We start from the raw sequence: 26,679 nt of genomic DNA on the forward strand, positions 1-26,679 counted from the left end.
CTCTCTTTTCTTCCTTCTCCTCTTCTTTTCCTGCTTCTACTCCTCATCTCCTCTTCCTGCTCCTACTCCGGCTCTCCTCTTCCTGCTCCTCCACTGTTTTCTTCCTGCTCCTCTTCTCTTCCTACTCTTACTCCTCCTCTCCTCTTCCTGCTCCTCTCCTCTTCCTGCTCATCTCATCTTCTCTTCCTGCTTCTACTCATCCTCTCCTCTTCCTGCTCCTCCACTCTTTTCTTCCTGCTCATCTTCTCTTCCTGCTCTTACTCCTCCTCTCCTTTTCCTGCTCCTAATCCTCCTCTCTTTTCTTTCTTTTCCTCTTCTTTTTTCTGCTTCTACTCCTCCTCTCTTCTTCCTGCTCCTCCTCTCTTTTCTTCCTGCTCATCTTCTCTTTTCTTCCTGCTCCTCTTCTTTTCCTGCTCCTACCCCTCATCTCTTTTCTTCCTTCTCTTCTTTTTCTGCTTCTACTCCTCTTCTCCTCTTCCTGCTCATACTCCTCCTCTCCTCTTCCTGCTCATCTCCTCTTCTCTTCCTGCTCCTGCTTCTCCCCTCCTCTTCCTGCTCCTCCTCTCTTTTCTTCCTGCTCATCTCCTCTTCTCTTCCTGCTCCTGCTCCTCCTCTCCTCTTCCTGCTCCTCCTTTCTTTTCTTTCTGCTCCTCTCCTCTTCTTTTCCTGCTCCTAATCCTCTATTTTGTTCCTGCTCCTCTCCTCTTCCTGCTCCCTCTCTCTTTTCTTTCTGCTCCTCTTCTCTTCCTGCTCCTCCTCTTGCTTCTCATCCTGCTCCTACTCTTCCTGCTCCTACTCATGCTTCTCTTCCTCCTCCTACTCCTCCTCTTCCTGATCCTACTCTCCTGTTCTTGCTTCTACTCTTCCTCTTCCTGTTCCTACTCCGCCTCTTCTCTTTCTACTCCTGCTCCCGCTTCTCTTTCTGCTCCTACTCCTTCTCTTCCTCTTCTTGATCCTTCTCCTCTCATCTTCTTTTCTCTTGTCCTCTTCCTGCTCCTACTCCGCCTATTCTCTTTCTACTCCTACTCCTGCTCCTGCTTCTCTTTCTGCTCCTACTCCTTCTCTTCCTCTTCTTGATCCTTCTCCTCTCATCTTTTTTTCTCTTGTCCTCTTTCTGCTCCTAGTCCTCCTCTTCCTGCTACTACTCCTCCTTTCTTCTCTTCCTGCTTCTACTTCTACCCCTAATCCTCCTAACCTCTTCTGTCTTTTACTCCTTCTTTCAACTTTTCTCTTTTCCTTTTCCTGTTCTTACTCCTTGTCTCCTCTTCCTGCTCCTATCCTCCATTGGTCTTCTGTTTTTTTAACTTTTCTTTTCCTCTCTTTTCGCGTCCCTTTCTGGCTTCTCTTCTCACATCTCGTTCCTTATGCTGTACCCATTTATACTGCTCTTGAAGTAAACACGCACCTCCCACATTGTCTGTCCACAGGATCCAGCGGTACCCAGCCCAAGCAGGACTGGTCCATTCAATGGCCTACTTCTGAATCGGGTAAAGAAAACACCCCAGTGGGTCCAGCGGACCACAGTCAATGGGTTCGTCTACAGCTCTCCCAGAGTCCTAAACTGCACTCCCGTTATAGCCAGCACTTATGTCAGAGCCCCCAGGCGCTGGCGCCCCCCTTTTACTCTCCTCATCTACAGTCTCAGGCGGACCGGCTAACCGTGGACGCTCACTGCGGCCTGTTTCCGTCTCCTCTGGATACAGGACATCACTCTCTTCCTCCCTCCCCCAGACAGAGGCACTTTGCTCACACACCTCCGCGGACTCCTTTAGTAGTGAACACCATGACCCCTCCGGGCACTCCACAGGTCAAGCGCAGGAATAAACTAAAGGCTCCAGGAACGCCGCCGCCTGCCAACCGGAAGCTCATTCATCTTCTTCCGGGGTTCACATCTCTGCACCGCAGTAAATCTCATGAATTCCAGCTGGGAAACCGAATAGACGACGCACAGACGCCCAAGTGAGTCAAACCACATTATACACTATAATAAAAGTCTGTATTTAGTGTGACCTCTCTTGGCACTAGAAGTCCTAAAGTCATTAGATTAGAAATTAGGCTTTCATTTAATTCAGGTTTAAGAGTGTCTATATGGAAGAAAAGAGATTCAATGCATCCTCAGATCAGTAAACTGAATTCAATGGCATTAGGGTCATTATGCTGTGATATGATCCAGACCCACTTCATGTCCCTTTAATAAGAGTCTGGCCAGCAAATAGGGAAATCCAATCAGGACAAAACTGTGCTTATACCTCCACCAGACCTGATTTGGGACCTGTATTGTCCATTTGGGATTATCTAGGGCAGTTTGTGATCAGGCACTGATATGTTTAGTTTTAACAAAGAGGTCATCTGTTGTGTTATGTAGCAGTAAATGTAAGCGTGCACATGTATGGTATACCAAAAACAGCTTGTGTCTTCTTTGTAAATTTGGTACTGCATGCTCATTTGGTTGTTAAAGCCCTTAAGCGAATCAGTTATGAATCTATTTCGGCAACATTTCATGTCCGCTATGGCATCTCACCAGGGTGTTGATGTATTTGTTTGTAAATCAGCGTGTAGCAAACAGTGCTCATGTAAATCAGATATGAATCCAGTTCTGCAACATTTTGACAAGTTTCATTTACGAGAGGACCATCCACAGTCTCTTGTTTGTTTGGAGTTAATAGATTATGTTTTAATCTATGAAATGTTGTAGGTTACATACAATGCTTACTAGAGCTAAGACTTGCGTATGGCCAAAACTAATATGCAAAACTCTGTATCTGACATGTTGTTGTTGTTTTTTTGCATTTTTTTATCAGGCGCTTATATTTAGGTTCAGTATTTTTACTATAATGGCAATGAAAGGTTATTATTCAATAATTGAAATGCCTAATTTCACAAATGTCATTTTCATCATGATTTCACAAGATCTTTCGCTTCAAAACCCTTTAAGTACATGCAAGGTTTTTTGGAAAAACCCTCTTCTTCTAAAAAAAATCCACTTTTTTGGACTAAAAACATTGCAAATGAATTTGAGAATTCAAAATGTTGTCGGTGCCGATAGACCTGTGGTTAGTTCACCCAATTTCGATTTCCGTTTCAGAGGTACTTTTCTGATCCCGCTCCCCTATATCTCCACCCAACACTTTCCCATCACTTCTCTACTATTTTATAGGGGCAAAAAAGTCCTTAAAACATAAACTTTCAGAAAAAAGGTACAAAAGTTGTCACGGTACTTGAGGTACCAGTATGTATCTCTAATGGGGCTTTTCCATTGCATAGTACCCCACGGTTTGGTTTAGGTCAGCTCGCGTCACGTTTGGTATCAGCTCGGATTGCTTGGAACCCCAACCTAGGTGGTACGAAAAAAGTATCGGGTACTATGTTCTGCACCCAATGGAAAAGCTCCCAAAAGTAAGCTGACCCGACCCAAACTAAACCAAACCGTGGGGTACTATGCAATGGAAATGGCCATAAGGTACTAATGAGTACCTTTGAGGTACCAATATGCACACTTTAGGTTTAAAAGTGTATTTTTTGGAGAGGTACCACCCCCGTGGGAGCGCTGTGAAGCGAAAGTATTTGATGAATGCATAATATGTGCCGAGAACATCCGGTCGATATCATTGGGTGCTATTTAATATGCTTCCTCGCCTCCTCGCTCCAACGTCCCACATCCTATGACCTGGAAACCGTTCGAGCTTCGCCATCATGTAGGACATCTCAATTCTTTAACTCTTTACCTGCCATTGATGAGTTATCTTGCAATTAAGATAAAACATTTGCATAAAAAATGGATTTCTTAAGAATTTTTATGTTAATCTGCAATACAGCCATTTTCACTAGATTACTTACCAAATTTATGAAAAAACTGAAGCCAAAATGTTATTTACTAATTTTAAACTCTGTGTATGTTTTGATTATCATCCTGATTCTGATCTTTAACAAAATTCCTTCACAAAAATGCAATTATTTCAGCTTTTTGGTCAAAAAATTTAAATTTATAATTTATTGATGAGCAAAACGACCCAAGAAAATAAGTCTAGTTTCTAGACCAACATATCAAATTTAAGTGATTTTGTGCATAAAACAAGCAAAAAAAATCAGAATTTTTCTTGAATTTAGTGTTTAAGAAAAATGTTCAAGATTTTTTTGCTTACCCCATTGGCAGATTTTTTTGCTTGTTTTATGCACAAAATCACTTAAATTTTATATTTTGGGTCGAAAAACTAGACTTATTTTCTTGAGTCGTTTTGCTCATCAAGAAAAAAGCATCTTAATTTAAAAATATTTGGATATTTTTACTGAAAACAACAAAAATACTAAGAAATTTTTTTCTTGAAAATAATTTTTTGCAGTGTATAAGCAGAGAAAAAATATATATAGGATAAAGCGTTTCCCCCCCCCATTTTGTTTGTTTGTTTGTTTGTTTATTTTTCATTTAAAAGCAGAGGGTCTGTTCTTTCATTTGATATATTTGTATGTTTATATATTTTTAGAAGAAAAATTTTCTGAAAATTTGTGAAAATCACAAAAAAAATTCTGGGGGGCAACTTTTCAAAAAATGGCTGGTGGGGAATTAGTTAATTGTACCGCGAGGAACGAGGAGGCTTCTTGAGGAATTATGGGCAAGGATACACAAGTGTTTCTTATGTGAAAGTGTTTTATCAACTAAACCTGACGCACATATAAATCCCCTCCCCTTCATATCATCACGTCTTTAAAGACGCATAAATCTTGGTATTAATTTATTGTAAATGTAGACTCGTTTTCAGACAGTTTATTTAATATTTATGTATAGATCACCAAACTATAAATGATCAGTGGTATAGTGGTATATATGTATATATACATATATTAATTTTACAGCAATTTTCAGAATGTCTTTATTTTAGGCCAAATTTATTTAACTTGATTTTTCTTGTTAAATATTTTAATGTTTTTAATGCACTTGATAATAGAGAATAAACTACAGAGAGTGAGGAATGAGGATATGCCATTTCACTTAATGCTTCGTCTTCTCCGTCCTCGTGTCTTTCCTCGCTTGCATCCTAGGAGGGTGGAAAGGAAACAAGGATGCACAAATAAGAATTGGGAAGCACCCATCATTTCATTTTTGACCCTTTATTTGTGGCGTTTAGCGGCTTCATTATCTTCTGCCTATAACTCTCTAAAAAGCTAAAATTTCCATAATAATGACAGTTAATGGAGACTTATATTGTGCTATATTTGCGGTTAACTTGTCTGTTAAAGCTACATTGTTTCCCTGCTATTGTTAAAGTGTAAATTAAGTATAAAGCTTTAGTAAAAAGACTTCATAATGGTTTGTTTCATCAGCAGTCGCAGACGTTTTCACCATAATTGGGCCGTTACCTGATGTTTGCTTAAGCTTATTGGGAAACACCATATTTTCGGTTCTCTTCCCATTTCAGTTAATGATGAGTTGGTGCTACATGTATCTCATTAGAGCAGCTGTTTCATAATAAATCACAAAATAATGAAACATTGTGGAGAATTGCTACTCTCAGGGAAATTAATAAGTTATGCAACTAATTCATCTGAATCACAATGGGACGATTTTCTATCAATTTGACGCCGTTGAAATGTGTTCAACTCGTATGCAGCGTTTTCATGGACAGGTGAAATTATTATGATTACGAATGACAAGATCTGAATGAGAGCCGCTATTGACAAATGAATCATACATTGGAAAAAATCCGAATAGGAGGTTCAGGAAGCAATCAAGGACGTGTTAATAACACGCACTTGATTATCTACATTTACATGTATGCATTTGCCATTGTGTTCCCTGGGATTTAAACCCATGACCTTTGCATTGAGAATTATAAATTGCATGTGACTTTTACACAATTTGCTATTTAAGTTAACATTGTGTTTGACCCAAATACTGTCCTTGGTACAAAGAGTGGTCTCTTTGAGGGCCACCTGAACCAAAACCACGTGGTTCTGGATTCTTTTAGATGGTAGGCAAAAGCTTTAGATCTCGATGGGAAGAAGCGTCCAGCGCTCGCCATGTTTCTCCTTCATAATTACAGACCTATTGACAGCTCACATTAACCCGTGACCTCTCGCACACACTCAAGAATTCCTAATGAGAGATTTTTAATGAGAGAGAGCCGAGGAATTCTCCCGGCATTCATAAGCGCGTCCGGCGCGCCGTTCCGTTTGCATATTTGAAAAGAATCTTCATTACGGAGGCTGTGAGAATGCGTCTGTTTGTCTTTCAGACCTTTCACAGAGTGGCAACGTAAATGTCATTTTTCTCTGGTCGTCACTCAACGGTCGCACGAGAAGCGTAGCATTCTTTCTGTTTGCCGTGGTTTCGTTTCTGCGATGAGTGCGAGGGGAGATATTTTCGAAGGGGTCTGGCATGTGAAATGCTTGACAGCTGTTTTATCATATTTGGCAGGTTTGAAGGGGGAACTGCTGGAACGGAAAAGCAGAAGATGATGAAATTAGCGCCGTTTGATTTGCATGTCATCTGATTCTGTAACTTTACCTTCTTGATTGGATCGTAACTGGATCTGATTTTTAGACTAAACTGTTGAATATATTTGGTGATGCTTTTCTGTTTCGGTTCCCATTGCTCAACTGGAAGAGCATTACGTTAGCGCGCAAAAGGTTGTGGGTTCAATTCCCAGGGGAATTTAACATACTGATCAAAATATTTTTTTCTCTCTCTCTTAAATACGCTGCATAAAAGCAACAGCCAAATGCATAAATGTAAATTTAGGTGGAGATAAGTTACAGGGTTCCGACAGGTTCTTGAAATTCTTGAAAGTTTGTGAATCTGGGGGAAATAATTCAATTTCAATTTTTGAAAATATACATATATAGATACAGGTCATTGAAAGTGCTTGAATCTATTTTATGCAAGAAGTTTTCTGGAAAAAAATCCATATTATTCCCTGTGTAGTGTAGGATAATATCATCAAATTTCTAGCCTTTTTTACGCACACGTGCTAAACTATTTGCTTTAAATGCTTATATCTCCTGTATGCGAATGTTGATTCTTAGTTGTGTTTGACACATGAAAACGTCTCGGGTTATGTATGTAACTGTTGTTCCCCGAGAAGGGAACGAGACACTGCGTCTCTCTTGCCATACTTCCTGCGTCCCTGTAACGCCGTCTTTGGCAATATTTCGCATCACCCTGTCTTTGTCGCTAAGCCTCACCATTGGTTGAATTTGATATACGCACTTACTACTGGAAGCGTTCCCAAAGTGTCACCGCAGTGACGCAGCGCGAGTTCCCTCGAAAGGGAACTGTAACAATGTATCTTAAAAGGTAACACGATATAACCTTGCTCTCACTTGAAATGTGTCCCCACATCTAGTCTTTGGATTTAAGGGTATTGGACCTGTAAAGTCCTTGAAAGGTCCTTGAATTTGAAGTTAACTAAGGTGTGTTAACCCTGAAGTTTATGCATTCTGATATATTGCCTGATATGTGGCTGAAATGAATTGATCTCATTGGCCGATATCTGTGCAAATACACGTGACACTCGGTGGTCATCGTATTCTCTCTGGCTAATTGAAAACACGCTTTTGTCACCTCTTTTTAATGTGGAGTGGATGGCTATTCATTTTGCTTATGGTCCCGGACCACCTCTCATCGTCTCTGCCCTTCTCGAGCTAAGTGCCGTTCTTCACTGTAGAGATAATTAGCAAGGGTTATTTGCTATGCTAATGAACGGCAACATGTATCTGTATTAGGTTGGTGTCTCTCCAGGCCTTAGTGCGAGCTATCTGATCTGATCTCAAACTGTAGCATAAACAAATGTTTTAGCCATCTTGTTCACCAAAGAGTTTAAACGCACCTGAAAACGCCAGCCGGACGCCGACTAGTGGGCGCTTGCCAGCCAAGCGCTTTGGTTGCTATAATACTTTTGCTTTGTTTATCAGTTGTTGTTGAACGATACGGCGGTTCACAGCAAAACATTAATTTTTTACTTAGTATTTTTGTCTTGTTTTCAGTAAAAAATATCTAAAATTTCTTACAAATTAAGATGTATTTTCTTGATGAGCAAAATAACCTAGGAAAATAATTCTAGTTTTTAGACAAAAAATATAAAATTTAAGCGAATTTGTGCTTAAAACAAGCAAAAAATAAAATAAATCTGCCAATGGAATAAGAAAATTTTTCTTGAATTCAGTGTTTATGAAAAAAGTAAACTTATTTCAAGAAACGTTTTCTTATTCCATTGGCAGATTTTTTTTTGCTTGTTTTAAGCACTAATTTACTTTGTCTAAAAACTAGACTTATTTTCCTAGGTCATTTTGCTCTATTCAATAAAATACATCTTAATCTAAGAATTTTTAGATATTTTTACTGAAAACAAGACAAAAATACTAAGTAAGAAAGTCATTTTTTGCAGTGTTGCACTGCAAATAATTATTTTCAATAAAAAAAATTCTGCCCTGCAAAAAAATCTGCCAATGGGGGAAGCAAAAAATCTTTTAACATTTTTCTTAAAAATTCAAGAAAAATTTGCTTAACCCATTGGCAGATTTTTTGCTTGTTTTATGCACAAAATCACTTACATTTTATATTTTTGGTCTAAAAACTAGACTTATTTTCTTGGGTCATTTTGCCCTTCCTCCACTGTGATTGGACGGCTGAATGAAAAGTGACATTGACGAGCTAAGCGTTTCACACAAAGTTGAAAAATGTTCAACTCTGGGCACTCTGTGATGACTGCCAAAAAAAATGGCGAGGGCCAGCTGCTGGCATTTAGGAAAAGTGCGGCACTTCCATTTCGAAGCAGTTGAAAACATACGCCGGCTTTGAGCGTAAATGCTTTGGTGTACATGCCCCCTAAAACTCTATTATAAAATAATTGGCATTGACTAAAGCCTGAAGTATAGTACAGTTTTTTACGCGTAAGCAAGGGTCCATGTACAGTGCGTGTTACGCCGATTTTGTCATTTATTAGAATAGTATGCATGCACTTTATGCGCCAATGTCTACCAAATTTGCATCGTGCAATGTCTTCAATGAAACATTGCGGTGTAAACAATTGAAACACGATCTGTTGGTCCAACCCTAACGCGCACCACTGGATTTTTTAAACCATGTGTATTTTGTACGCATGCACATACAGGAGTATGTAGGATATAGGCCATGTACTGGCCAAAAATGTGAAAACGGTGATGTCATGCACATGCGCTTTACGCGTTCGGTCTGCAGGCATGCATGTGTACTGTTATGGAAAGCCATAACAATGGCGGCCTACATGAGGGGCAACCTTCCGATCTCTCTGATGAAGCCAATACGGAAGTGATTTAAACTGCAGTTCATCGACTGGCTCCAAAAGGGAGTTGATTCCCATAGACCTCCATGTTAAAATGGCCATCTTTAAAGCAGAAAAAAAATGTTTACAGCATGGTACAAAGATTGTTTTTGGTCTGTATAACTAATTTTGCCCTTCATGACAACTGTGAGGGGGTTGAATTTTTTTGTAACTCATCCGTTTAAATGATATTAAGCCTTAAAGTTCTGCATAATTATGGGCGTGGCCACTTGAGTGACGGTTGAACAGCCACTGCTGTCACTAGAATCGAGCTGGGCGTGGTTTCAGCAACCAGCCACCTCAGCTTCACCCACGTTCAGCTTCTTTACCAATTTTCTAAATATTCTCAAGTGATGCGCAGCCAAGATGATGACGGCACGCACCGCCTACTATTGGCTTCAAAAACGATCTTCAGAAACCTATGGGTGACGTCACGGACACTACGTCCATCTTTTTTTTTACAGTATATGGGCCTACAGGATTGTGTTTGTTCTACTCAAGATACTGAGTTTATTAACACTTCTCCAACAAAGTTGTCGTCGAGCTATATACCTCATCGTCCGTCTAGACAAAATTGCTTGATGCTTTCGCCGTCTCAATTGTTTGTATTTATTGCTTTGCAGAAGAATGTGTATGTACGCAGCCTTGCAAGTAAAATACAGCGTTGTTAGTCACTTTCAAAGATCTGTGTAAACGTTGATCGCTTTGACAATGTTGTAACTTTGTAACAGACAATTTTTACTACATTGTTTACTGCGCAGTGTAAACATAGCTTTAGGAAGAGTAAACGTTTGCAAGTACAGTGCATGCAACTTGTAGTTTCTTGTAGGGTTTCAGGGAACACTCAAACTGATAAAATGTATAGCTTGAATGCACAGTAGCAAATAAAAGCATCTGCCAAATGCATAAATGTAATGGATGCATGTGATAGTGTTTACGGTTAGGAAATCGCCCGTAAGAATGTATGTGTGCTTATGTGTTTGTGATCAGTACAGTATGAGAGTTGGTGTCAGTGTGTATTTGCGGGGGAAACGCTGCATTCATGCTAAATGTTAAGCGCTCGCTTTTTTCAACCGAAAAATGAAGTAAATTCAGCGGAGAGGACAGGGAATGGGTGGAAAACGGGGGCACATGAATCACACCGTGTAGCCTTTTTCATTTCAACTGTTTCCGGCGTGGATTGCTTGAAATTGAGAAATTTGCATCCGCTTCTGTGTTTGAATCGATTAGGTGTCTTCCTGCACCTCTCTCACTCACTTTAACCGGTAAGATGAGGAATGTTCCTGGATTTGATCGTCTCATTGAGCGTGTGGTATAGTTCAGCCCTAATGCAGCGCTGGGGATTCAATCTAAAGGATGTGGAAATAAGAGAGCGTCGCCTTGGGCACACGAAAGTCACACAAACCATTAAGCATGCTGTCATGCAACAGAATAGCACAACACATTTTGTGTATAGTTTATGTATGCATAACCATTGTATTTCTAGTGCCTATATATTCAATCATACGGCTTTCCTATTTAATGAAAAAATTTATATTATTATATAACAGTTATACATCTTTTTAAACGTCTCCAAATATTAAAGTCGTCACACAAATTGCTTTGTTTTTGCACATTGAAAAGTGATAAACAAATTACATTTTCCCAATGTTTACTTTAATCTGGCATATTAAGCCTTTAATCAACAATTTGCTCTAAAAGCAAAATTGTTTGTTTATTCTGCTTCAACGTTGCTAATGGAAAGATCTTTAGAGGCATTTATTTAAATGAAAGGTAACACAGGCACATGTTTCAAGCTAAGCATTATAGAAAAATTAGTTAAGTAAGATTTTTTAAAATACTATATACACTGTTCAAAATGAAGGACACCTTATTGATATCAGCTAGTGAAGCATACACTGCAAAAATGACTTTCTTAATTATTATTCTTGTCTTGTTTTTAGTACAAATATCTGAAAATTCTTAAATCAAAATGCATTTTCTTGATTAGCAAAATGATCAAAGAAAATAAGTCTAGTTTTTAGACAAAAGTATCATATTTAAGGGAATTTGTGTATAAAACAAGCAAAAAAATCTGCCAATGAGGTAAGCTGATTTTTCTTGAATTAAGTGTTTAAGAAAAATAAAAAAAAAATTTGCTTACCCCATTGGCAGATAATTTAGCTTGTTTCATGCACAAATTCACTTAAATTTGATTACTTTTTATCTAAAAGCTACACTTATTTTCTTAGGTCATTTTAATCAATGCATCTTGATTTTAAAATTTATAGATATTTGTACTTAACTCTTTTCCTGCCATTGATGAGTTATCTCAATTAAACTCGTCGTTTAATTTACGAATTATCTCGTCAATTAAAAGAAAACATAAAAAAGTGTTCCTGATGAATTGTTATTTTAATCTGCAATACCGCAATTATCCACTAAATGAAAAAACTGAAGCCAAAACGTTATTTAATTTTAAACTCTGTGTATGTTTTGATAATCATTCTGAATCTGATCTCTAACAAAATTACCTCACAAAAATGAAATTATTTACGCTTTTTGCTAAAAAATATTGTATTTTTAAAGGAAAATACCCATATTTAAGAGTTTACACTGCAAAAAAATTATTTTCAAGAAAAAATTTCTTAGTATTTTTGTCTTGTTTTTAGTAAAAATATCTAAAAATTCTTAAATTAAGATGCTTTTTCTTGATGAGCAAAACAACACAAGAAAATAAGTCAAATAATATCAAATTTAACTGATTTTGTGCATAAAAACAAGCAAAAAAAAAAAAATCTGCCAATGGGGTAATCAAAAAAATCTTAAATGTTTTTCTTAAACACTAAATTCAAGAAAAATTCAAGAAAAATTTGCTTTCCCCATTCGCAGAATTGTTTGCTTGTTTTATGCACAAAATCCCTTAAATTTGATATTTTTGGTCTAGAAAACTAGACTTATTTTCATCAAGCAAAAGCATCTTAATTTAAGATTTTTTATATTTTTACTGAAAACAAGACAAAAATACTAAGAAATTGTTTCTTAATTTTTTTTCAGTGTATAAGCAGAGAAAAAATATAGATGATAAAATGTTTTTTTTTCCACTTTTTGTTTGTTTGTTTATTGTTTGTTTAAAAGCAGAGGGTATGTTTTTTCATTTGATATATTTGCATGTTTATATATTTTTAGAAGAAAGTTTTCCTGGAGGACATTTTGTAAAACTTGAAAATCACAAAAAATGCTGGCGGGCAACTTTTCAAAAAATGACTGGCATGGAATGAGTTAAAACAAGACAAGTAAGAAAGTCGTTTTTTGCAGTGTATGTGATGATCTACAGCTGTTTACTCTGCCTGCATATACAATTTGTTACAGTTTGAGTTTAGCATCACTTCAAACCAAAAATGTTTTAGAAAATGTCTTGGAACCAAAAAATAAGGAATAGAGATCATATAAGTACACCCAGAATAGATGTGAATGCCATCATTTTTGTTTAAAAAGCATCTCAAGCCTCAAGAAGGTGCTTGATAAAATGACAAGAGTACATTTTTACTAGGCCTGCATAACAACTAATTGTTTGAAGAATAAAAGAATAAAAATAATGAGGTGCTATTCACCTTCCCTCATATATTTTCTTTGTGTGAGTACACATACATATGGGTCGGTCTTTTAATGCGTTTAAAGTACTGTGTGTTTGAGTTATTGGGCCGTTAAACAAAACTCATTCATGTTAATGTCGGTCTTTTCCCATTCTCCCATTAATAAGTGGTCAGGTTAAAGGCACATAAGCAGCGGTGTGGCCGCTTCGCTCTTCTCTGTCTGGCCTTCGTAATGAGCCTCCCTCCCCGCCGACCAGATTGGAATCATGATTATGAATTTAAATGAGTGTTTAAGAGTGCCTGGGCCTCCGTGGCGTCCTTGCGCATCATTGATTTATCACAGTCGCGTCCCGCTGAAAGGTATTCAAGCTGCCAGACATGGACCTGCCGGGAAAACCTGAACGAGTATCTGGAGACCATCTATGTCGGTGAATCAGGATGCACTTTCTGTGCATCTCACATCTCAGTTATATGCATGTGCTGCTGTCTTCTGACAGTGGTTTGAGTTATTAATATCACAATATCAGGTATTGCTTATTTAAAGAGTCATGTATTCATTTATTATAGTTTGTGGTAAGAAATTCCTCTTTGTATTGCTTTTCACACTTTCCTGTCATAATTAGCTTAATAAGAAAGAAGAACTTTCAGAGTTCATACAAAAATGTACCATAATAAAAAAATTCTCACCCCGTTGACCAAAAGTACTGTAGTGGTCAATCAATATGGGGATTTTAATGGCCAATCCCGATAATGAGAAAACAATGTGGCCGAATAACTCATATGAGGCCGATATAATAAATGTAATCTAAGTTAATGAAAGACCATCAGAAAATAGGTGAAACTAGGTCTGCAGGATATTAAGGAAAATGGGATATGCGATAACTTGCTAAATGATGCGATATGCTATCAATAATGCATTAGGTTTGTATAATCAATTTGAATATATAATAAAATATATAAAAAAGTTTCACCTTCTTTCTGGGAAAAGAAAGCATTACTCTCACCAGTCCCTCTGCTATCTGCATCGACCCAAAACTCCGACTATGAGTAACTTTTTGAAGTATTAAAATTAGAGATGCACAGATTGCAATTTTCTTGGCCAAATTCGATTTTTCTGTAGGTGTGAACTTACCTACAGTAAAAACTTACCTACTGTTGATTTTTGCCAATTCCAGTTTTCTTTCTAATGGTGCATTCCCACCAGCCGCGATAGAGGCAGCAAAAACGCGCTATTCACGCGTAGTTGGATGCTTGAACATTTGAGTTCACTCGCTTCATTCACACGGAAATTCGCGTCATGGGAGGGGCTTCTGCGACTCCGCAGAAACTTTCCCCATCCACTCGCTTCCTATAATCACGTCACTACTACAGCAATGTCTGATTGGTTAATGCGGCGCAGAAATCCGCAGAAGTTCAGATTTTTCAACTTGCACGTTTCCAGCGGCAATGCTAAATTCGTGCTAAACGCGCCATCCGAGCCCGAGCGTGCTTTTGTCATTAAGATGTGATTGCTTTAAAGAAAACATAAAGTAAAGTGCTCTCTTAACACTGGTGCCCATCATAATGTTAAGTCTGTGTTTTTTATTCTTAGTTGTTTGGTACGATAACACACAGCCCTCTCACATGCCATCATATTGCTTAGTTGATCTGTCTCATGTGCAGCTCAGACAATAACGTAACCCTGCTGTGCGCATCAGAAGGTTTTTATGAAGGCAGATAAAGGTGAGTGGTCGCGCAATTGACGTCTCTCCTTTTAAATCGCGCTTTGGCGCGATTTGTGATCACACTTTGCTTTCTGCGCCTGAACCAAAGTGGACCAAGCTCGAGCCCACCTCTGCAAGCCGGCCAGGATGCGATTAACCAAACTAGGACTGAAACAACGATTACGATACATCGATTACGTAATTACACCGGAATTGCCAGAGTATGTTGAAACACTATGAAGTTCTCATACTTTCTGGACTTTAAGTTATATGGTAACATGAGCCACATGAAGTTTACAGCTCTGTTGTGTATCAGTTTCTTAGTTTATACAAGGTAAGTTTGTTTCCAAATAAACTGAAAATGTCCCACTGACCTTTATTTCTATTTTGATTATATTGTTAACTTCTTAATAAACCAAAAACAAACATGTATACATTTCTTTTGTTCTCACTTTCTTTACTGTAGTTCCCTCTCACATTCCTGCCTAAAGGCTCATTATGCAGCTCAGTATGCAAGTCTTTTGTTTCCTCAGCTGTCAATCATTCCTTCTTGCATACGGCTCCTCTTAACAAAAAGTGTCTTACAAATTCTAAATCAATATATTGTTTTATGTGAATGAGTATGCAGATTGATTTTCACATCATTTTAAAGAGAAAACTCTAGACTACTAGATAGTCTTGTAAAAAACATGTTACGAATGAGTTCTGTGGACATTTTTCTCTCAAAAATACAAACATGTACATACATGTTGCTCATAAAATTTTGTAGCCCAGTTTGTGCTGAACGCAGTGTTATGAGACTTTTGCCATTATTATGTTTTAAAGCAACTGAAAAAAGACCAAATGTAAGAGCATGTCACAACCTCTGACAGTGTCCCAAAATGGTCGGACCCCAGAGGGTTAATATAAAAACAGGTTTCGCTCTTTATTTACTAAAAAGTTATAAAATAAGAAGTTACTGCCACACTGAGAGCGTGCACAGAAAGCCAGCTGGCAATGCAGAGTTCCTAACTAATGTATTTTTTGCGAATATGTGCTCAGATATTACAGAAGCTCGTCTTGTTAGGTATTCCTATTCCAAGTCAGTAAGCGAGTGGAAACTAAAGTCTAAAATGTTTAATACACAGGGGTATGTGTTTGTTTAATAAACCTAGCTATATAACTAAACTAGCTGGCATTTAATAGAAACTGTTGTTACCATGGTAATTTTTTGTCTCAGGCAGTCGCACACATACAGTTTTGTAACTGTAATAACTCCAACACACAAACACATACATACTTTGTTTGGTCTAATATTTGGCTGTGCTGTGATACTGGGGCTCTTATCTTGAGCATAAAACCTTGTTAAGTGGAGAAATGATATTAGCCGTGCTCCTCTCCTTCACCTCTGTGCCACATTCTTCTGTTGGTCCTGCAGAGCACAGCTGCAAATAATGAGCAATGTTTAATGGAGACTAAGTATACCTGTTCCTATCTATTAGTGCTGGTCTTGCTGAGGAGAGAGACAACAGCAGATGTTACGCACTCCTTTAGTGTCACATAACCCCACTGCTGACCATCAATATGCAGTCTGGTCCACATTGCTGCTTTTTCTGGCCAAGAAGTGCACTCGGATGTTCCCCTTTCATTGTTAAGGAGGTTTGATGGAGTTCTCAGTTGTGTTCGATTTAAGCCTAAACTTGGTCTCAGAAGATTCTCCTTAAATTGCTTTGGAGAAATGAAAACAGAAACAAAAGAGGAATTTGTTCAAATGCATTGTGAGAATGAAACTGCAATTAATATAGAATTTATAATTTAATTTTGTGTCATGCTAATTTTTAGCTTGATTTAAATATTTTCAACTTGCGCAAAGACGTGTTTGAGGTGAATATTGCGTGTTTTCAAGGCAATAATTCGTCTATTTCTTCTATTTGTGTCTTTGCATTGACTTTGTATGTAATCTACTTGTGCAAATTGTTGAATTTGCGTTTGGTGTGTACACCCCATTATGCTGTGTACAAACCAAACGTGAAGCATTGCGTTCCTTGCTCTAGATTACTTCTGGGATTTAACTTTGTATCATGCGATTTTTTTCGCTTGAGTTAAATATTTTAAATTTGTGCGAAGATGTGTTTGAGGCGAATATTGGCAATAATGCCGCCCATTTTGCGTCATTCGAATCGCCCCGTGCAAGTTCGCGTCGATTTGCGTTTTTACACGAGTTTTGTATGTAATCTACTTGTGCAAATCGTTGAATTTGCATCTGGTGTGTATGTCCCATTATGCTGCATACACACCAAATGCGAAGCATTGTGTTCCACGCTCTAGACTACTCACGGGATTTAACTTTGTGTCATGCAAATTTTTAGCTTGAGTTAAATATTTTCCACGAAGGCGTGTTTAAGGTGAATATTGAATTTTTTTGCGACAATCACGCCACCCATTTCGTGTCATTCGCATCGCCCCATGCAAGTTCGTGTCTATTTGCGTCTTTGCATTGACTTTGTATGTAATTTATTCGTGCAAATCGGTGAATTTGCATTTGGTGTGTTTGCCCCATTATGCTGCATACACACCAAATACGAAGCATTGCGTTCCTTACTCTAGATAACTTGTGGAATTTAGCTTTGTGTCAAACGATTTTTTTCGCTTGAGTTAAATATTTTAAACTTGTGCGAAGACGTGTTTGAGGCGAATATTGCGTGTTTTTGTGGCAATCACGCCGCCCATTTTGGGTCATTCGCATCGCCCCGGGAACGTTCGCGTCTATTTGCGTCTTTGCATTGACTTTGTATGTAGTCTACTCGTGCAAATTGTTGAATTTGGGCTTGTTGAATATGCCCAATTATGCTGCGTACACACCAAATGTGAAGCATTGCGTCCTTCACTCTAGATTACTTGCGGGATTTAATTTTGTGTCATGCAAATTTTTAGCTTGAGTTAAATATTTTAAACTTGTGCGAAGACGTGTTTGAGGCGAATATTGCGTGTTTTTGTGGCAATCACGCCGCCCATTTTGCGTCATTCGCATCGCCCCGGGAACGTTCGCGTCTATTTGCGTCTTTGCATTGACTTTGTATGTAGTCTACTCGTGCAAATCGTTGAATTTGGGCTTGTTGTATACGCCCAATTATGCTGCGTACACACCAAATGTAAAGCATTGCGTTCTTCGCTCTAGATTACTTGCGGGATTTAATTTTGTGTCATGCAAATTTTTAGCTTGAGGTAAATATTTTTAACTTGCGCAAAGACATGTTTGGCTAATATTGTGTGTTTTTGCGTCATTTTGCGCGCTCGTGTGAGGGGAAGTGACGTCTCAATTCTCAGTTTGATCGAGGGCCAAGGTGTAGGGCAGGGGTCGGCAACAGGCGGCCCGCGGGCCAAAAGTGGCCCGCCAGCAATATTTTCTGGCCCGCCGGATTAATTTGAAGTCCGTTTTAAAAAAAAAATTTAATCTGACTTTTTTATTTTACAATAACGGTTTACAAAAATGGCCCCGTGAATCATTCCTTCATTCGTTTTTTCAAATCAAAGCCAAAAAGAAAATAAAGAAAAACGACTTGTTTTTCTATTATTTATTTCCTGAACTAAAATCAAACGACTCGTTTTCTGAATGTGCGCTCAGATCAAAAATAAAAAAATTAATGAAAACGGGTTCGGACAAATTTTAATTTAACACCTTAGCAGACATATACCAATGAAATAAATTTAAACAGATCAGGTACTAACAGATTACATTTTAATAAGGGTTTTAATAAGGGTTTGAATAGCAACCATGCTTTCCTGTAAGTCTCATTCGCTTACAGTCCGACTTTTGAACTTTTTTCATTATTATTTATTCGCGTATAACACACTGACAAATAGCAAGAATGTCCTGAAAAAAATGCGTATAATAGCTATCTTAACGGGCCGCTTTTTCTCGTTCTCTTTCTCTACCAGCGCATCCGCGATCATAACTGTCATTAGAGCTTGAGCATACTTCTAAAACACAATCGATCAAATAATTGCAGAGGTATGACTTCATGAATCATTTGCAAATTTACCTCGTAAATCATGTCAATTCATCACGCGTGAAGACGTTAAACTCCGTGACATTGCAAATTACTGAAAAGTAATTGCTGGCTTTTAGAAACCACTACAAAATATGATAAAAATAAACTCTTTTACTGCAATAATATTTTAACTAATACACTTTTAAAGTAGATTTGAAAGGAATACTGTTGTTTTCTGCTACTTGAACTTGGGGCTCGAGCCCGACCTAAGGTTCGACCTGCCTTCGAAAACAGCAAGTCAAGTTCGTTTACCGTTAATTATTAAGACTAAATGGGCAGGTAAATTCGTTAAAAAAATGAAAGTAATCTGCCAAAATATGGTTTTACATGTCTATTAAAATAAAGCCATTATTAATTTTCCTAACGCATGGTTCTTTGATCTTTACCTCCGTTTAAAACGTTATAAATTTGGCAAAGGAGGATGTTCAGCAATTTGAACAGCAACTCCGCAACCAACTCGGTTTATGATGGTGAGAAATTTGAGTGAGAGGCTTTGTCCTATTTAATTTATTATTTATATTTCATTATAAATACAATGAATACAATGTTAAAATAATATTTTTATTGGCACGAACACAATTTTTGTATAACATTTAAAATTATCTGTCTCTTTTCGTTAGAGACATTTGAATGTGAGATTCTGGAAACGAAATGTGACGTTAAGTTTTGCGGACCCGTCAGGTCGGGAAATAAAGCGGGTGAACACAAAGTGTATGAATGTATGAATAGAACCTTGTCGGAGCTGGACAAAAAACAGTCCAGCGGAGACCTCCTTAAACCTTAGGTGTGTATGTGTGTGTCCCGGATAAATATTAATAAAAGGAATAGTTCAAAAGTCGGACTGTAAAAGTATTTCATGAGAGCATAAATGCCTGTAATATTACCACTATAGTACTTGATCTGTTTAAAATGATTTCATTGATATATTATGCCTATAAAGGAGTTAAATAAAAAAATGTCTAATCCAGTAATTAATTTTTTTATCTGAGCACACAACCAGAAAACCCGTGGTGGTTAATTTTTTCATTTTTGTTTTTAATTTGAAAAAAAAAAACGATCGAACGAATGATACACAGACCCATTACCATGTTTTTAGCTATTTTTAATGCCGTCTTTCGTCTTTTAAATAGGAAATAAAGACAATGTTTCTTAACAAAAGATCAGATAGCATTTACTAGGCTAATTCAAAATTAGACGTAAGTGTGCCAACAACAGTTGGCCCGCCATCTACTGGCTAAAAAAAATATTGGCCCGCGGCCAAAGTTACTTGCCGACCCCTGGTGTAGGGATACATAGCCCTTGAAACGAAGTGTGATAAGGACCACGCTTGAAAGAGAGGGGTACGTAGGAGTTTCTCAGGAGAGCAGGCATCAAGATTTTTTATGGCTGAACGTCGAACTGTCAAGAAGTCGCACAAATGAAAGTAACGTTATTTTACAATTATGCTGCTTACACACCAAATGTGAAGCATTGTGTTCCTTGCACTAGATTACTTGCGGGATTTAACTTTGTGTCATGCAATCTTTTTGCTTGAGTTAAATATTTTCAAAAAAGACATTTATACAGGTTTGTAACAACATGAGAGGGAGTAAATGATGACAATGATTTTTTAGCTCCTTAGACAAAACATCTTTCTCAAGTTTCATTTCATTTATTTATTGGTTAATTGTTTGGTCCTTGATGTACATTTTCTTCCCCTTTCACCTGCTTTGTCTTTTTTCAAAACCATCACTCACCCCTCCACACGCATGCACACTCACGCACACACACACACACACACACACACACACACACACACACACACACACACACACACACACACACACACACACACAGGCATTGATTTAAGGGGACAATTCCAGAGAATACACACACACACAAATAAACATGCTATCATATCCGCACACACTCCTGCCTTCTGTATTCGAACCCTTACATGTCACCACTGTCAGTGACAGCATTGCCACACACAAACTTTGACAGCTCTACAAAAACAGCACAATTACAGTAGCTTCTTCAGTTACCATTCAAGTAACGTTATTTTTCTCTGTTAGGAGATATGATTTATGTTATTGGTTTGCAAATGAGAGCCCCAGTGCCCGTCTTATTTCATTATATGAGATTATTCGGCAAAACGCCTACTGTTACTGTAGAGAATAATCTGACTGTGAATAGAGGATGACAGAATGTTCATTTTTGGTTTTGAGAATCCCTTAAATTTAAAGCCTCACTGAAGCTAGTTAAAGAGCACCTATTTTGTTGCCAAAAACAACGTTATTTTGTGTATTTGGTATAGGGCTGCAACGATTCATTGACGTTGTCGACAAAAATCGATAATAAAAATAGTCAACAATGAATTTCATTGTCGAAGTTGTCGCCAGACATGTTTGTTTCGACCGAGTGAGGCATCTCTCTTCATTACAATCTCTGCCGAGAGTCGCACATGCGCATTAGCTTCTCTGCTGAGCAATAACATACAGAAATGGCGGCGTCCAACACAGTAGCTGCACGTACCAAAAAATCAAAAGGAGCATTTTAGCCTGAATACGGCGAATAAAAAGATTACCTGCATTGTTTGCAAAGCAGTCCTTGCGTATCACGACAGCACCTCGGTGATGCCTGAACATTTAAAGAGAAAGCATGTCGAACAGTTGAATGAAACGGAGTTTACTCACCTTGGTAAGATTTAAATAACATGGAAGCCAATACATTTTGTTTTGGATGTACATTGTACATTTTATAAGCGTATTTTCGGTTTAAAAAAAAGGAATTAACGTTATGCCCGACTGTGCATGACAAAAGTATTTTTAATTAAATGCATGCAGTCTGAAGAAGAGAGCCACCATGGACCCCTTTCTGCAAAAGAAGCAGACGTTCTTTTGCAACAGATTGACCACTAAATGTATCTCACAAAATGCACTTAATATTTTTGTTAACTGTTTTATTGCTGCTAATGTGCCTGCCCCTGTTTTACAGGAAGAAAATGTTTACTTGATTTTAATTTATTTTTTCTTATGTGCCTTTCCTTTATAAAAATGACAGAGTTTCTTTATTTATGCATTTATGTCTATAGTGACCGAGCACTGTGCCTAATTGATTTTAGACAGGGCATTTTTATTTACTTTTAGTATGAATCGGCCTATCAGCAGCAAAGTTCAATAAAATATGCATTTTTCATTGAAGTACCCCCTTCTTTCTTGTGTTTACTATCATTTTCCACAGAATTAAAACAATCTCATGCTAAATTTGAGAAAAATGTAATAATTATTCGATTAGTCGACTAATAGTTTCAAAAGTCGGTGACTAGTCGACTATTAAAATAGTCGTTAGTTGCAGCCCTAATTTGGTATAATACAATGTGTCCGCGTGTTTCAAAAAAACATTATTTTCCACATTTTTGTTGCTCCAGATATTCCTGCCTTCCTCAATGCTCTAATTTGTTACAAAGCTCGCCTATCTGAAAAGCGCTGTGTCCCTGATTGGTCGGCTTACCAGTATTTTGTGATTTGCCTGAATACCTCTAACATTAGTAGGGCCCTACCATTTCCACGATCACGGAATTGAGGAATTGCCAAATTAACACAGAATCTAGTGTTAACGCGGAATTTTCGCAGAATTTTACATATTTTGAATAAAATTCGTTTTTTGTGGGAGAAGAACGTATGTCCAAACTCTGCTTTCGTCAGCGAAAAGATTAATAAATTCAACACCAAGCACTCAGTTCCGAGCATTTCCCATATGATTTTATGTGACCGGAGAAGTGTTATTTTGTAAGTTTTGTCAACATTTCGTTGACTGGGAGTGCAAAGACACATGCACTCTCTCATCTACGTCTCTTTCACTGCACCTGTCTAACGTGCATGCGCTCTCGCATCTGTCCGAAGTCCGAACACAAATCCTCATGTATTTGTTCAGTTTTATTTGTTTCAAGCGAGCTGAGGCAAACTATCCCTCGCGTTTAAAATATAATCATCTGCACCTTATGCTGTCCGAAGTCAGATAACTAAGTAATAATCCTGTGAATGTTTGTAAAGTTATATGCATTTTAAGCGATTGTGTTTAAAATATGGATCGCGTTCCGCTGGACTGATGTGTTTAAGGCACTTCTAAAGGCACCACTGCTTTGACACGTGTGGCCTTCTGCAACAACACTAAACAATGCATTGAATTGAGTAAAATGTTTATGTATGTGTGTGTGTGTGTGTGTGTGTGTGTGTGTGTGTGTGTATAAATGCATGTTTTTACAGTCATTAAGTAATCGTGTTATTCCGTTTTCCATAATCGAGCAGCCCTACCGCAAACAGGGAATGTAAAAAATGTTACCTCAATACATTTAAGGTCATTCCTATTGTATTTGTGTACATTGTATCATTACCATTAAAGGCACACTCTTTTAATGACTAAAATAACAGTAAATGGTAAGAAAAATAATTGCCAAAAATTTTAACGGACAAAACGGAATCTGCAAAAATTAAAATGGACAAAACGGGAAAAAAATAAAACGGAATTTGGGAAAAATAAAACGTATTTTATAGGGCCCTACATTAGTTGGAAATGTGACGCTCCTTATCATGTTTAGAAGATCAGCTCACAATGCAGTACTCACAGGAGTTAGTATCGTCTTTACTACCTTATCAATACAAACCAAATCTGATTCAGAAAATGCAGAAGACCAAGCTGATCGATCAACTTTGCCAACGCGATGCTACATCATCGACAGCCGTCAAAGGACTGTTCCAATGTCGAGGATCCTTGGATTTTGAGTCTTTCTTTCGAGAAATATCCCATATACAGGAAAGGATGCATATGTGTAGCCTTTGTGCTCTCAAATTACCCACAATCCTATGCGCGCAGCGCTGAAAGCACACCTTTTACTAACGTAATGACGCAATGACGTGCACTTGCTAGCCTGTTCCATTTACGTGTTCTCCGAATGCTAAAGAGGAGCCCCGCCTAGCCTCTGTAGAAAGCATAGACTGTAAATAAAGATGGACGACGCCCATTTGCTCTCTTTCATTGGTGAAAAGTAAAGGCATCAGTGTCCCGATACGGCGCTGACATTTTGGGTCTTGAGTCTGCGCAGTAGCGATTTCGGGACCAGTCTTGCGCAGTGGTGAGCAGGAAGTAAAGCCGCGAAAGCAAGGCCCCGCCCTCGCTCTTGCAAAATGCGCATATAACAGCTGTCAATCATGATGTAACACCACCGTTTTTATAGCATTAAATAACTAACTAAAAACAAACTTATTTTAATAACAAACACTTGAATTTACATCAGCGTGATAAAAACTAGAGTAAATGACAGAAAAAAGCTTCGGAAAAAAGATAATTGAAGAGTAAATAAATTTTTTTGTTGGTCTCAAGTCCCATTGAATAACATGGCGAGGCGGGGTTTATGACCTATACTGGGACCAGTCACTGGGGGGGCAATCGAGACATTTTTGCTTCACTTTTCAGGGCTTGTGCGGCACGCTTGATAGGAAGTGACTTGTAAAGACCAGTTCTGTCTTTATTGATTGATGATTGGTTCTTTTTACTGGAAGGTGGGGCTTCCTTCACCAGAGCGGCCATATTGAGCGTTGTATTGTACCCTATAGTAACAGCAGGACTCAATCTTGAATAATCTTTTTGCAAGATCTCGTAATCTGAACGGTCTTGGTCTTTTTAGTTGTTATACAAGTTGCTGTTTAAAGTGACCGGGGATGTTGTGATTGTTTTTTGTGAATATTGCACTTGTTTATGATAATTAATGATAATAAAATTCCACTAAGAGAGTATGCAAATGACTTCACTTTTGTTAAATGTCCCATCTGGATTTGAGTTATAATTAAATTTCCCATAAAAATAATCTTTCACCTTCATTCACCTCCAGACGGATGCTCTGCTGAGAACATGCCTGTGTGTCTATGCTAAACGAAAACATTAAAATGTCAAATTTAATATATACGTTAAAACAAACATTAACTTTTTTGCGTTTTAACATTCTTGTCAGACCATGCACAATATTTTGAGGGAATCCTTATGCTATTTGTCATTTAATTCTCTTGCCATCCACCTGTTGACTGTCTTTATTTGTGTTTTATGTTTCTTCTCTAATGTTTTCTCCTTTCTCTTTTTCCCCGTCTTTCTCATTCATACACCCTCACCATCCTGGTTATCCTTGCACAATGTGAAATGCTTTCTCTGACACACAGTGTCAGTATTTGTCATATCCGCAAACTAATGCAGTTTGGTTTGGAGAGCTACTGTATACATCACTGTTCTCAGTGCTGAAACTGCGTAGTTCATTTATATCTGCACATTTTCAATTCAATATAAATGTTTAAGTTCCATAGGAGCTTATAAACTAAAATAGTGCATCACAAATCTCACAGAAAGCTTGCCAAAGGCGACAATTGCAAAGAAAACTCATATGTTAAAGATGTCAGTGAGGAAACAACCTTGAAATAAGACTTAGTGGGTGAGATAAAGAAATGTATGCAATGTATGCAAATGTACATACAAACATAAATGTGAGCCTATGTGAAATCATCAGGATAAAGTCTTATAATCTGATTATGAGATTAGGAGCATTAAAGTTTGATTTTACATGATTATCGTACAATTACATCAGGTGCAAACGTTACAACTTACCCCATTAATTGTAACAAACAGAGAAATTTTTGTTTAAACACAAATATTTCAATAAAATTCTGTCTACTAAAGGTGGATATTGTTTATATATTTGCCTATAATAGATAGATATCCACACATTCATCCATCCATGATCCTTCATCTAACCATCCTTGTATTATGCATCAATGAATATAAATAGATTTTTTGAAAGGGCAGCACAATTAAGACAAAAAAAAAGATAATTGTGAGTTATTTCCTCTGATATTGTATTAACAGTTATCATTTTGATTAATAGTATTTTTTCATTTCATTATCATTGTATAGGCTACCTAAGGCTTTATTGTAACACTGTGTAAAAATGTTTTCAGTCCCAGCTATCAGTTTAAAGGAGTTGCTGATGTGTTTCAAAATGATGTTCTGTTTTAGGTAACAAGAAAGTGATTAAAATAATATAAGGTTGGATTTGGTGACTTACACACCCAACTCAGAAATCGAAAAAAACATAAGATGAAGAAATTTACTTTCATGCCTCCAAAACACTCTTTCTTCAATGTCTTAACCAAACCACATCAAAACTTTTCACAAATTCACAGGAGATCTTCTGACAGTACGAGAAAAAGAACAAATGCACAAATTGCTCGGCCATGTAGAAATATGTAACAATTAACCCTGCGTTAGTTTGTGCCTGCTCATCCCTTGTATTAATAGTTTATTTCACTATATTTTGTGTTAAAGTATGTATTGTATCTCAGCAGAAAAATAATTCATGTGTTGGGTTAGTTTTTCCTTTAAGCAACTAATCCTTTATATTTGCTGTTCCATTAGATCTATTTGAAGAATTTCCCCTTTCTAGATCAAAGCTTAGTAAACGTCCTCTTTCACTAGGCAGTGAAAGGCAATTTTTCAACTTTAATTCAGACTGAAATCAGTTCCAATTTGTTTTTTTTATGTAACAGTTACAAGTGGTTTCTGTGAGTGATACATAAGCGAGCAAAGATAGGTGAAGTTTTAATGCACTGTGAATTTCTTTCATGTTCTTTAAACTAATAATGAGAAGTGACGTTCCTTTGAATGTTGCTTTTAGAGTTACTGAATTATAAACCAATTCATAATTTTCTAATATTTAAAAAAAATAAGCACTAATATTACTCTGTTTATGCATAACTAATGCAGTTTTATTTTCAAAGGTTGTAAAAAATAAATCATTTTGCCAATCATTTTTAAATTCCCTTTTGTCTGTGTGCTAGAGGTCTTCACGGGTCCACTTAGATCCGAAAACCCGAGGTCCAACCTAGGTCTAAAAGTTTCACATGTGCCTCGGACACGGGTCAGGTACAATAATATCGGCATTGGGTCTCAGGTAATTTAAAATGAATGTGTTTTTGATGAACGGACCAGAGAAGTCCCGAACTCTTTCGCGTGTGTGCGTAAATGTCCTTTTCAAACCTCTCATCTGTTTGCC

The 26,679-nt window shown here is 37.5% G+C and overlaps 1 protein-coding gene across 2 annotated transcripts in view; it reads left to right on the forward strand.

Annotated features, from left to right (window-relative positions):
* Positions 1 to 26,679, forward strand: part of ksr2 (kinase suppressor of ras 2) — a 131,190-nt gene that overhangs the window by 26,710 nt on the left and 77,801 nt on the right. For both annotated transcript variants that reach the window (XM_055198438.2, XM_055198437.2), the window contains exon 5: positions 1,428 to 1,959. In XM_055198438.2, coding sequence (XP_055054413.1) covers positions 1,428 to 1,959 — 532 coding nt within the window. The remainder of the gene's footprint in view (positions 1 to 1,427; positions 1,960 to 26,679) is intronic.

This window comes from Misgurnus anguillicaudatus, chromosome 22 (genome assembly GCF_027580225.2).
Source record: "Misgurnus anguillicaudatus chromosome 22, ASM2758022v2, whole genome shotgun sequence".
Classification (NCBI taxonomy): domain Eukaryota; kingdom Metazoa; phylum Chordata; class Actinopteri; order Cypriniformes; family Cobitidae; genus Misgurnus; species Misgurnus anguillicaudatus.